We start from the raw sequence: 13,597 nt of genomic DNA, 5'->3' as shown, positions 1-13,597 counted from the left end.
TATCAAGGTCGGCAGGCTGGTGCTGTGCTCAGGGCTGGCCTGCAGGGGGCAGGAGTCACCAGGTCTGACTGAGTGGGTGTTCTGCTGAGTATGGAGAGGCCGGCATAGCCGGCCCTTTAAGACCAACGCTGGGCAGGCGAAGGGGCACCTTCTAGGTGCCTGGCACTGTGTCCAGCCCTTTGCCTGTATTATCTCACTAACTCCTCACAACAGCCCTAGGAGGGAAGGGTTATTAGTGTACCCATTTTATAAAGAAACTGAGGCTCAGAGAGATTTACAAGTTCTCAAGGTCATAGAGTTTGCTAGGCAGCAGGGCAAGATTTGAACCCAGGTTTGTCTGCCCCTGCATTCCAAGCTCTTAGTATCTGTGTCCATGGCTCTCAACACTGGCTGCAGATCAGAATAACCTGGAGCACTAACCACCACCAATGTCCAGAGCTCACCTACACCTATTAAATCAGAATCATCTGCAGCTAGCGTTGAGAATCTTCACTTGACGCTGCGCTGCCTTTCCATATATCTGCCCAGGTAGTTAATATGAATTGGGTTTATACCTGGAACCTAACTGGATTTCCCTCTGGGGTCCCTGGTGAGCGCCAGCTTGTCAAGAGTCTGCAGATGGTTGCTTTCCTAGGCTTGATCTCCAAGTCTTTCCTGATCCCCCCAAGACTAAGTCAGATTCCTTTGTCTCACATTCTCAGTGGTTTTGCGTTTCCTTCCCCCTTCATAGCATTTACCGGGAACGTGATTAAATAAGTGCATTCATAGCTCTTTAATAGCTCTTGCCCGCCTGCTAGAATGTAAGCTCCCTGAAAGCAGGGACCAGGCTTATCTTGTTCCCCACAGCATTCACAGAGCCAGGCACAGTGCCTGGCACATAAACACTGGACAAATGATACTTCTTTCTTCCATTTTAAGAATTACTCATTGAGTATCTATCACGCGCCGGGTATTTGTCCACATCCGTTTTAAAAGCAAGATAAGGGGAAACCCCCTTTTCCAGGAAAGGAAACAGAAGCTCTGGAATGTGAGAAGTCAGAAGCTGGCGAAAGAGCCAGGATTCAAGCCTGCAGTCCCTTCTCATGCACCTGAGTCTCATGACCCTGACCCCGGGCCCCGCAGAGAGGCTGGTTCATGCTCTTTTGTGGAGGAACGCATCTTTGGAGAAGGCACTTATGTTAGCTGCTCACTCTTTGGTTTCATCTCCCGGGTGTCTCTCCTGCCCTTTGGGCGTCAACACCTCCCCAGGCTCCTCCCTCTGTCCTCAGGGGTGCCCCTCCTTCTCGTACCTCCTCTGGAGGTTTGGTCCCCACAAGGCTGCTGAGTAACTCCCCTAATTAAACCATTGCAATGTCAGCAGCAGCACAGACGTCAAGAGCTCTCCAAGGACTTCCTCCCCCGACTCCCTGGGAGCGAGCGAGCCTGTGGCACCTTCTGGGTAGCGCCCCACCCACTCCCTTAATGGAACTTCTGACCAGCCACTGAAGCTGGACACAAAGTCCCTGGGAAAGCAGCCTCTCTGGACTGAAAACTTTCAGCGCGGCGTGGAAGGGTTGTTGCATCAGGGCCGGGGAGAGTTTGGCTTCCCATCACCTCTCTGGCGCCCCCTGCTGGGAAAAGCTGGAGGCCGGGAAACAGGGACACTTCCGCTCTTGGGTCGTCCGGCTCCTGCCCTAGATCTTGAATGTGACATCTGAGGCTTGAGATGAGTTCTCATCAAACCTGGAACCCAGAGGGACAAGGAAGAGCCACTCACCTAAAAAGTTCCAGTCGTGGGACCTTGAAGACCACTTTGCAAAGGGCGGCCCCTCTGCTCTGGACCCCAAGGAAGCCTTGAAAGATCCTCGCTCAGGATTAGGCAAAGGATTGTTCGAGGGTTGGCAGCCCTCCATCACGCCCTCTGCACCAGCACTGCCTCCATCATGCCCCGCTACCCCCGCAGTCTCTTGATTTCTCTTGGGTTGGAGAGACCCCATGTAGCAAAGGGAGCGGAAGGATCTGCTTGCTGCTGTTGGCTCAGCTTGTGCTTCCAGCCCCGGAGCTTCATCCCATTTCAGTGACGAAGCAAGTGTGAAAAATGGAGCGTGATGGGGACGTCACATGATCTTCCAGGCCCTGAACTGGAACTGCCTGCTCTCAATCCAGCTGCGATCGCCAGGGGGCAATTAAGATGTGTGTCTGTCCCTAGGTGCTTGCGTGTGTGTGTTTGTGCGCAGGTGTGTGTGTGTGTGTGTGTGTGTGTGTGTGTGTGTGTGTGTGTGTGAATGCACACACAAGACTGGGAGCTGGGAGGCAACCTGGCTTTGGTGGCCCAAACTAGCCTGCTTCCCCTTCTAGGTCTGCTGGCCTAATTCCCAGCTGCAGCTGCCATTCTGGGCCCCCCTCCCTGAAGCAATCTCCCTGCAGATTTGGCAGCAGGAGAGGAGGGGCTGAGGGAAGGGAAATGAACCGGAGAGAGGACTGAGCTCTAATCTGATGTAGATGATCCGGCAGCCTTCCCCAGCTTGCTGTCCTCTGCCATCAGCTCCCCGGAGGGTTTTCTATGTGCCCTGCACTCTCCCCTCCTGCCTTCATCTCCTTAAGAAAGTGTCCAGAAAGTTTAACCCAGACACACAAACACACAGACAATCCACCAAAAAAAAAAAAAAAAAAAAATCAGAGAGCCAGAGCAGGCAGACGAGTAAGAGAGCACGCGCGCAAGAGAGAGGGTTCAGAACGGGCCAGGAGGAAGAGCTGCGCGGGCAGAGGGAGGCTGGGGTTGGCCGTGACAGGGACTAAGGTCTCTTAGACCCCAGGAGCCTCCTTCATGGACCTGGGGATCCTGAGAGGGGCTGCCTCAGCTTAGGATGGGCAACTGTGTCAAGTCTCCACTGAGAAATCTCTCAAGGAAGGTATGTTTCTGGAATTCTCAATACCTGGGGCAGGGGAAGGGGGCCTCTTGCCATCTGTCCCAGAGTTGGGGACAGAGGGGGTGGGCATCTGAAGTTTGCTACCCTTTCCATGGGTTCTGTCGAGAGCTCCTTCCCTGTTCCCACCTCCAGATTCCCTCTGATCCCCGTTTTCAGTGTCTCGGGCTCTGAGCTGAAGTTGGGACTTACAGCTGCATGGGGGGGGGGGTGGGCTGTGTTTGGGAATTAGCACAAGATTTAGAAAAGAAACCAGGTAGTTCCTGGGCCATAAAATGACAAGCCCAGGTCCATAGAATGTGAGTGGACAGATCCCCTTGGGGCTGCTGGATCTGAAGAAGGTTGAGCTGGGCTTTTGACCCTGCTGCTACTGAGGTAGGGCTTCTCAGCTGTAGGGCTGTGGGAGGGGTGGTGGCTCATTCATCTCTTTAAGAGTCTCTGGCCCTCTCTCTGGTGGTCTCTAAGCCTTCCGACTTGTGGGTTTTGAAGTAGCTCCCATTGCTACTGGGGTATGCCCTGCTACCCTCAATAATTCCTGAATCTGGTCAGAGAATCTCAACTAGGACCAGGCTGGTTCAGGGCCCCGGATTGTTTTACTGAGAAATAGGATATTGAGCAAAGGTGTCTGTAAGTCGCTTTTTGCCGTGGATTTATTGCTTATACACCAGGATAATATCCTTTTGCAAGAATTCCTTTTGGAAAGCAAATCACCACCTCCAAAACACTTTTTTTATGCAAAGCTGGGCTTACATCTATAGGGTTTTGCTTCAGGCAGGCTCTGCCTGTGTTTCTAGCCCTCTGTAGTCAAGCTGGAGAAGAAACTCGTAGATATTATTTAAAGGAAGGAGGAATGATAGGGATGTTTTCCTCCAGTTCTGTCATTTTCCAGTCAAGGAACTTAATTACCACTGGGGTGAAGTGACTTACCCAAGGTCTCAGGTTAGCTAATGGCTTCTCTGTCCCTAACCCCGTACTACCTCCTGGGTCAGTTCGATAGTCTTCTTAGGACATTCCGGGTTTTTCTGTTCATCGTCTTCCTATTTAGCTAAGCTGCTCACATCAAATTCCCTTTAATCCTCACTGGTCCCTTGGATCCTTCCGAGGGTTGACAGTTCCTTTTGTGCATACAGCCCACATCATCTGTCATCTTAGGGGAGTCTTTGTCACCAGAGGTGACCTCCACGCTGTTGCAGAGAAGCGGAAACTGACCTGAATTAGTCTAGAGGACCACAGGGTGAAAGATTTCCCCCGGAGTTCTGTCCGGAGCTTAAAGAGGTGAACTTTAACAACAACAAGCATTGTCCCTCTGCCCCCCCATCTCCCCCCGCCCCCGTACACCACAGAGTGCTTAAGAGCCCCACTTCTCAAACCTTTTCTTTCCAGCCATGTGACCTTGGGCAAGTTACGTAACCTCTCTGGGCCTCAGTTCCCCCGTCCACCAGGTGGGAATACTAATATTTACCTCCTAAGGTGATCGTTAGAAGCAAATAAAGTGCTGTGCACACTGCCCGGAACGGAGTCCTCAATAAATGGCAGCTCATATTACCATCATCATGATCCCCATTTTTCCACTCTGGATGTTCGGAGAAGGCGGGGTGGAGGGAAGAAGGAAAATAGGAGAGGTTTTGTTTGAGTCCGCGGAATAAGGTAAAAGACAATAAAACGCATTGCATTCAATTTCATGTTCTTTTGTAATAGTAATAATTACTTTCTTCTGAATAGCTACAACGTATCCAGCGTCTGTGATCTCATTTGCTCTTTTCCACCAAGTAGTTCTCTTGGCTGTTTTATAGAGAAAGGAGCTGGACTTAAGAGATAAGAGCTTTCCTAAGGTCACACAGCCCAGTGGACACAGAGTTGAGAGTTTTGAAACGTCGGTCCGTGTGAATCCATAGCTCGTATTTTATTTGTATTTTTGCCTCCGAGAGAGGCTGCCTCTCTCTTCCCTGCTGGCAGAAGTGTTATTCACAGATTCCCGCGTCCGGACCTTGCAGGTCGTCCGGATTCCCACTTGCTGCAGCGAGCGATTCCCTCTCCCACCTCACCAAGCCCTGGCTCATTTAACCACTCCTGAATACCTTCCAGGAGAGAGAGAGTTCTGACCTGCCTTCTCTTGGCCAGCTTGGGTTGTTAGAAAGCTGTTGGGTCGTGAGGCCAGCTGACCCTTCTTGTTGCTATGCTACACTTGGGAGATGGCCCCATGGTGCCAGGAGACATTGTCAGCCTGTGGACCGCTGCCCACTTGGCTTCCTGAGTGTGGCGGCCGGGGAGCCGGGGCCGGGGAGAGGTGGCTTGCTCCGGGCTCTGTGCAGGGCAGGACCAGGCTGTCAGGTGCCATCACCGGCCGGGGAAGAACAGCAGCCTCCTGGGGCAACTTGGTGCCAGGCGGTATTATGATCAAGACATGCAGTGGAAAATCCCTAGCCACCACTGGTGCCTCCTTCGTGGGGACACGTTCTTCTCCATCCCTTCTCAGGTCTTCCCTGATGGGCACATATTCTCCCACTTGCTCTGGAGCCAGAAGTAAATGCCTTCTGGCTCCCAGCATCTCTTATGCTGCATCTCCACCATCGGCATCTCCGGCATCCCCGTCATTGTCATCCCCACAGCAGCTCCATGTCTTCCGCTCTTACTATGCTCCAGGCGCTGGGCAATAGCTCATTTATTTCTCACGAGAATCCTGTGAGTGGCCACGTTGATACCCACTGGGCAGAGATGGCAACTAGAGCACAGAGAGTTGAAGTCACCTGCCCAAGGTCACACAGCAAGCGAGAATTTGTCCTCAAACTGTTGGATCCCAAAGCCAGGCACTGAATCACCTCTCAGAGTTCTATGCTGCCTGCTGCCTCCACCCTCCAGGCTTGTGCTCACTCTGAGCCAAGTGTGCAAGACTCAGCCAGGAACGAAAAGGCTGATTCTCTACACACATCTCCGGAGATTGTTTCTTGGGGTCCAGCCGCTCTCTACTCCCGGGCTTCCTCTGAGCCAGCCTCCCAGTTGGGAAGGTCTCTCTGATTCTGCCCTCGCTCTAGCCTGGGTCCTGGAAGCCTGTGCGAGTATGGCCGAGGCTCCGAACTCTTTTAGACATCAAGCCAGAATGGCCCTTGGCCTCTCTGACATCTCTCAAGTTCTGAGACAACCAAAGACCTACCCTATTGCATTCACTGAACTTGGGCCTTGCACTGAAGACCTTCACCCAGGGTCTGAACTAAGATACTGCTCCTCCCTCTCTAGGCCTGAGAGGCTTAGGAAGTTGGGAGGGGAGTCTAGTCTGTAGCCCCAGAGTGTGGGGCTTTGGGGAGAAGAGGCAGGAGAGGAGAGGCAGGATGACGTAGGCCGGGGGGAGCTAGTTCTGCTTCTCAGCCTGGGAGGAGAGGCTGCCCCCTAGGTCATAGGGTCTTCTCCTGGGCATGACCTTCTGTCAGCTGGAGGAACCTGGCAGCAAGTGCGGGTGGGGGCAGCAGGCTAGAAGGGTAGGGCCTGCAGCTCTGGGGTTCTAGGACAAAGACAGCCCTCCAAGTATTAGCTGCTCTGTTTCTCCTTGGGAAGGTTTGCCTCCAAATCCTCACACTGAGGGGAGGCATCCAAGCTCAGGACTGAAGGCAGAGCACCCTGTCCTGGATCCTGGGGGGCCCTGGGCATCCTGGGGAGGCCAGGGTGGAGTAGAATGTTGTGTCTGGATGCTGCTGTTGTCCTAAGGGGACGGTCTGTGGACAGTGCTGGCTTTTTATAGCTGCATGGGAACCAGCAGGGAGGAGGAGGGGAGGGCCAGGGCCCGGGAGCACAGCTATATTCGGTAAGCAGAGAGGGCCCCTGCCTCAGCCTCTAGAGGTCGGGCAAGCTGGGCGGGGAGCCAGAGACAGACAGGAGGGGGGGGAAAGAGAGCTGCTGGGGGCAGAGAGTGTCTGGTCTTGAGGCTGCAAACTGGGAAGAATCTGACCCACAGATAGGCTTTGCCTGGCCCAGCCGGTGCTTTAAATCAGAAGGAAACATCGGGCTGAGTTAAGTAAGGCTCTGCCCCTTCAGAGGCAGCCTACAGCCTCCATTTTGCCCCAGGCCTCCCTCTTCCCCTCCCTGCTTGTTTCTGTTAGCGAGGCCCCTGTGTTTGCACCTGCCAGCCCAGCAGCCCACCTGAGCTTGCTCTGCGTGGTTCCAGCTCTGACTGTCCTCACTGCCTTCCAGTGGGGTCCAGCGGCGCAGGGCCACAAATCCGTTTGGGAGCATCTTGGGCAAGGATGGTATTCATTAGTTTCTGAGTGAGCACTTCCCATTGGTTGGAGCAGAAGCCCTGCCCCCGCCCCTCCTCTCTGTAAGCTTCCACATGCACGTGAGTGTGTGATTCTGTGTGTACGTGTCGTGAGCATGTGTGTGCACATGTCCCACACAGTGGGTGTCACCCCCAGATCTTCCTGGAGCAGCTGTGACAGTCAAGGATCAGAGACTCCATCTGTTGAACCAATTTGACTCCTGCCTCCCATGCATCCTGAACCCCGCTATTTGACTCTCAAGGGTCTCCTCTTGAGGCGAGCCCCTTCTAGGACCCGGAGCCAGGCTAAGGCCAGGAGGGCCTGTGGGGCATGGAGGTGACACCGTGCCTCTCTTTTGTATTTGCTTGGTGCTGGCTGAAGATGCGCCGGGAGGAGAAGAACAGCTACATGGTGGTGCAGATGAGCCAGGAGGGGCCCGCAGCCAGCGGCGAGCTCCCGGGACCGCTCCTGATGCTGGCCCAGAACTGCGCCGTCATGCACAACCTGCTGGGCCCCGCCTGCATTTTCCTGCGCAAGGGCTTCGCCGAGAACAGGCAGCCTGTACGTAAGTTGGCCCCAGTGGAGCCACATTCGACTTGGCTTCAGAGGGCATGAGGAGGTGCTGGGAAGAAGAGGGGCTCTGTCGGCAGCAACCCGTATCCCCTCATGGATGTACCCCAAACCCTCAACTTGTGAATCTGACCCCCCCCAAATTTCCCACCCATGGCTGCAAAGCACTGGTGTGTCCACATGCACCAGCAAGAAGTAACAATAGCAGCTAATGTGTTTTGTTTGCTTGCTTGCTTGTTTTTTTGCACACATACTCTGTGCGAGGCTATGTGCTAAGTGCTTTGGTGCATCGCCTCATGTAAGGCTTAGAACAACTCTGAGAGGTAAGTCCTATTATCACCCCCATTTTACAGATGAGGAAACTGATTTGGAGAGGTAAACATATTCAAGATGACAGCTAGGGGGTGGTAGAGGTCGGCTTCAAACCCAGGGAGTCTGACTCAAACGCTTCCTGTTCTCCTAACGGCAGCACTGAATACACAGGCCTGTCCAGGGGAACTTCCTCCAGTGGTGGAAATATTCTACGATCCATGCTGCCCGATACAGTAGCCACCAGCCACACGTGGCTATTGAGCACTTGAAACGTGGCTAGGGCAACTGAGGACCTGCATTATTAATTTCATTGGCTTCCGATTCCAATTTAAATAACCACACTCACGGCTACTTTGTCCGGGCAGATATCTGAACGGTCACAGGGAGGAGGGTAATAATGATGATGTTACAGACACAAACATTTGCAGGTTCCACTTACTGAATGCCACATGCTAAACACTTTACATATCTCATCTCACGAGATGCTCGCAAAGTCCCTGTAACATGGGTACTGGTATTAACCTATTTTACAGATGAGGAGACTGTGGCTCAGAGAGCTGAAGTGACCTGCCCAAGGCCCCACAGCTAGGAAGTAGCAGATCGGGCTTTGCACTTGAGCTTGTCTGACTCTAGAGGTCAAGCTCTTCTCCCAGACCGCATGTGTTGGGGAAAAAGGAGTGTGCATGTGCTGTCTTCCCATCTGACCCCTGGGGATGGTGCTCATGGTTTCCCTGTCACATTGGTGGGCATCCCCGGCTCTACTACGCATACCCCCACTGCTCCACAAGGGGAGTGTGTGATCCAAGGGTCGGCCGCCTGGACTCCGCCAGACCAGCTCTGCCAGAGGCACATGGAGCAGGGGTACCTGGCTTTCCTGCTCCCTGGCTCTGGTTATGCAAGAAGGGGAGGGTGCTGCAGTGGAGGTCAGCAGCATCCTGTTCCTCTCCAATCCTGCAGAGCTGGGTCCTGGAGAAGTGGGAGGCTGCTTGAGGCTTGAAGGGTGGGAAAGGACTCATGTCTGAATGACTTGTCCTAAGGTGTGTGCATGCATACACTTGCCTACTTGCTCACTTCACTTGCTGGGGGTATAGGGCATTGCAAAAATCATCCTTTTTATCCACCCAAGGTGTTGCTCTGTAGCCCCTTTCTTTTCTTTTCTTTTTTTCCCCTAATTTTATGTATTTGTCAGAGAGAGAGCACAAGCAGGGAGAGAGAGGCAGAGGGAGAAGCAGACTCTGCACTGAGCAGGGAGCCCGATGCAGGACTTGATATCAGGACCCCGGGATCATGACCCGAGCCAAAGGCAGATGCTTAACCAACTGAGCCACCCAGGCATCCCTCAGCGGCCCCTTTCTAGAAGACTCTCAGAGTTTCCGGAGCTGGTGTCTCTTGCCCTGGGGCCAGTGGGTGGGCAGCTGTCTCTTGCCTGCCCTGACCCTGTTGGCTAGAACAGCCTGCGTGCACAGCTGAGACGCCTCATGCTCGCTGGGGCCTGCCTGTGTGTGTTCATGTGAGGTGTGCCCACACCCGGCGTGCGCTTCCTCAGGGCAGGCACACCCTGCCCCACATTCTTCCTGCCCAAAGTCAGAGAGCTGTGACGTGTGGGGAGGCTGAGCCCTGGGCGCCAGTTTTGTAGCCTACTGAATAGCTCCAGCTGGGCATCCATTTTGTGCTGGTCTGTCCACCTCCTGGGAAGGTCTGGAGTGACCGGCACCTCATCGGCCAGAGCCCACCCTGTGCGTCCTCTGGGCCTGCTCTTTGGAGACTTCTCTGCCATCTGTTCAGATGCCCTAGACCCAGGGCTTCCTTGAGTCCCCAAGGAGACCTGGGCACGGCTCGAAGCTGGAGATGTGTGCTTTGGACCCTGGCGGCAGCCCCCAGCACTGGCAGCCCCCAGGGTCCTATGCTGTGTCCCATGACGGGGCAAGGTGTAGGATGGGGGTCAAGTTGGAGAAGGTGGGCCATGCCCAAGAAGCAGGGCATAGCCCTAATTCTTCCTCCTTGCCCTTGGCTCTTCCTCCTCCCCTTCCTCTCAGGCAGCCTGTCGAGTCCCGGCTTTCTGTCCCTCCAGCCCTTCTCCTGTTGCCTTGCAGGCTTCTTCTCTGTTGTGACCCACAACAACCCGCCCACCCCGCTTTATTTACAGGTTTTTGCCTCCATACCAGCTCTGTTCCCTGACACATTCTTGTATCTGAAATGGGGACACAGATGGGGCTCTGGGGTCTCTGGGCATCTCCTGTGTCTATGGGGAATGTGGGGCTGAACTTTTTTCCCTCAATGACGTGGTCCAGGCCCTCTCCCCACCCGGTGTTTGCTGTCCCTCGGATGGTCCTCAGGTTGGGCATTTTGTGACTTCTAGGCCCCTCGCAGCTGCTAATAGGACACATTCTTTTGTTTCAGGACAGATCACTGCGGCCAGAGGAGATTGAAGGTAAGACCCGGCCCCTTAGGGGAAAGGGTTGCTCAGCTGTCCAGGAAGGTGAGGGAAGGGAGATTGCTGGGAAGAGAGGAAGAGACATCTTGGCCTCCTGGGGATGTGGCCTGGTATAGGGCTGGGCATCCTCTGTGGGGCCAGGGGTCAGGGGAGTGCAGTCTGGGCAGCTCCGGGGCCTGGCTTTCCCGGCTGGTGGGCGCTTGGGCCGCCTCTGCCCAGAGGCTCTGCAGGTCCCACTTTTCGTCTCTTCTTCAGCCATGCCCACTGTTATTCTTTTCCTCAGAGCTCCGAGAGGCCTTCCGAGAATTTGACAAGGACAAGGATGGCTACATCAACTGTCGGGACCTGGGCAACTGCATGCGCACCATGGGCTACATGCCCACGGAGATGGAGCTCATTGAGCTGTCCCAGCAGATCAACATGAACCGTGAGTCCCTCCACTGTGCACCTCCTTCCCTTCCCGCCCCCACCATCGTGGTCCTCTGCAGTCACACAGGCCTGGGTCTCAGTTCTGGGCCCATCTCTTCCGGGCTCTGTGACCTGGGGCAAACGACTTAGTCTCTCTGAGCCTGTTTTCTCAGGGGGAAACTGTAAAATGAGAGAAGCACAGGAAGTCCGTGAGGGAATATCTGTGAAACAGCCCCGCGCCTGGCACACAGGGATTGTTGAACAGAAGGAAGCTATTACTCCTATATTATTCTCTGTCTTCGTTTGGGTTCTCCCAGAAGCAGACCCTGAGACAAGTATCTGAGTGCAAGCAATTTATGTGAAGGTGAAGGGAAGCGTCAGGAGGGAGTAGGGAAGTGAGACCACAAAGAGGCACAGCCCACAGAGGGTGAACTCTCAAGCCAGCTGGCACCACGAGGGCCGAGAGTCTCATTCTGCTAGGCAGCTCCAGGAGTTTGTGCAGTGTTCCCACTTTGAGCCCTCCCCAGTGTTTCTTTCTTCCATCCCTATGTGCCTCTGTCCACCTGCTGACTGGTTCCCTCGGCCTAACCCTGGCCACCCCCCGAGCCATTCTGTGACAGACCAACTGTCCATAGTCACCTCTCTGTCCTCATTTGGGCTTTGGTTGTACCCTGGACCTGGCACTAGATAGGTCAAGGAGGGGTTCACAGTGCCTTCCTTGGCTTAATTAGAGATGGGGAGTGCTTGGATGGATGACCTAGCCCTTTCCTCTATCTCCAGTGGGTGGCCATGTGGATTTTGATGACTTCGTAGAGCTAATGGGACCTAAACTCCTGGCAGAAACAGCAGATATGATCGGAGTGAAGGAACTGCGAGATGCTTTCCGAGAGGTGAGTAATGGGCACTGGACAGGCAGGGGTGAGGGGGGTTGTTAGAGTTCCGACCTGCAGGATGGTTACTTGAGAAATCTGAGCCCTGGATCACATACCAGGGGAAGGAGCTTGGACAGAGAAGGGTCTTTGGGGAAGGGGGGAGACAGGCTAGAAAAGGAGCCCAACCTTGGGATCTGCTTCTACATTCCCCATGTTGTAGCTACTCCTCTCTCCTCTTTGCCCTCTCCAGTTTGACACCAATGGTGATGGGGAGATAAGCACCAGTGAGCTACGAGAGGCCATGAGGAAACTCCTGGGTCATCAGGTGGGACACCGAGACATAGAGGAAATTATCCGAGATGTGGACCTCAATGGGGATGGACGAGTAGACTTTGAAGGTAGGTGAGGTGTGAATGTGGAAGAGAAGCCAAGGTGGTAGTGACGATCCATGGAGACTTCCAACTGTGTACCCATCATGATTCCAACTTTCCATGCTCCTACCCTTCCATTCTCTTACCCCTTCATCCAGGCACTCCTGTAATCCACCTTCCCATTCATTCCTACCCCCATCCATCCATCAGTCCATCTTGCCATCTATTCATTCACCCATCTTTTCGTGTGTCCAGGTGTCTATCCACTCATCCATCTCTAAACAATTATCCATTCTACCATTTATTCTTGCACTTATGTAACTATGTGTCTGTTCATTCTTTTGTACATTCATCCATGTATCCGCTTACCCATGTATATCTGTCTATCCATACATCTATACTGTTTTTTTAAAGGATTGTTTTTTGTTTGTTTGTTTGTTTTAAGATTTTATTTATTTATTTGCGAGAGACAGAGATCATGTGCATGGGGGAAGGGTAGAGGGAGAAGCAGGCTCCCTGCTGAGCAGGGAACCTGATGTGGGACTCGATCCCAGGACCCTGAGATCATGACCTGAGCTGAAGGCAGAGGCTTAACCGACTGAGCCACCCAGGCGCCCCATACATCTATACTTCTGTGCTTCTGTTCATACATTCATGTATCTCCCTCCAACTGCCTATATCTCTACCCACACTTCCATTGATCTCTCTGTTTGTAGAGTCATTTCCCCATCTTCATCCATCTTCTCATCGATTGATTGATCCATCCATCCACCCATCCATCCATCCATCCATTCTTGCGTCTATTGACCCCATCCATCTCTGCCCATTTATCTGTCCATCTACTCCTGCTTCCATCCATGCTAGATATTTTCGGAGCACCCCATTCATCAATCTGACACTCAGGGCCCCTGAGATCAGACCACGGCTCACCTCCCCAATTGCAGCTCCACCTGTCCCTTTACTCACCTTCTGCCTTAAAGCCATACCCTGATACTTGTGGTCCATGATCCTGCCATGCTCTCGTTTGAATGCACTGTTCTTTTGGTCAGGATGCCTTTTATTCTGCTCTTCACCTGGACTAAATTCTCTTCACCCTTTAAGACCCAGCAGTGGGGCCACTTCCTCTGGCACTTCCTCGCTGGTTGCAGGCTGAATTCCTCTTTCCCGGGCTTTTACAGCACCTCAGGCTCGCCCTCGTTCCTCACACTGTCCCTCGAGTGCTAGCTGTGTCTCCTTTTGATGGAACTTTTGGAAAGGAACATTTTCTTTATCTCTGTATTTCCTCATAATTCAGCACCTGGCACATAGCTAATGCTCAGTAAGAGTGTTTTTTTTTAAACAAATTAGTAATAATTCCAATAGTTATCATTTATTGTACATGTATTATATACCAGTCACTGTACTAAGTACGCTTATACATATTGTCCCATTTTATTCTCACAACAACCCTCTGGACTGCACTTTTATTGCCTCATGA

General features: G+C 53.2%; 1 protein-coding gene across 3 annotated transcripts in view; it reads left to right on the top strand.

The window, feature by feature from the left end:
* Positions 1-13,597, top strand: part of CABP1 (calcium binding protein 1) — a 53,882-nt gene that overhangs the window by 37,783 nt on the left and 2,502 nt on the right. For 2 of the 3 annotated variants that reach the window (XM_028116613.2, XM_088019279.1), the window contains 5 exons: positions 7,535-7,714; positions 10,436-10,466; positions 10,753-10,896; positions 11,658-11,767; positions 12,000-12,147. In XM_028116613.2, the coding sequence (XP_027972414.1) occupies positions 7,535-7,714; positions 10,436-10,466; positions 10,753-10,896; positions 11,658-11,767; positions 12,000-12,147 (613 nt within the window). The remainder of the gene's footprint in view (positions 1-7,534; positions 7,715-10,435; positions 10,467-10,752; positions 10,897-11,657; positions 11,768-11,999; positions 12,148-13,597) is intronic. The other variant, XM_028116612.2, reaches the window with a different exon arrangement.

The sequence above is a fragment of the Eumetopias jubatus genome, unplaced genomic scaffold, assembly GCF_037043125.1.
Source record: "Eumetopias jubatus isolate StellerSeaLion01/CBP00866 unplaced genomic scaffold, mEumJub1_p1.0 scaffold_16, whole genome shotgun sequence".
In the NCBI taxonomy this organism is placed as follows: Eukaryota; Metazoa; Chordata; class Mammalia; order Carnivora; family Otariidae; genus Eumetopias; species Eumetopias jubatus.
This window is presented reverse-complemented; position numbering and strand designations above follow the sequence as displayed.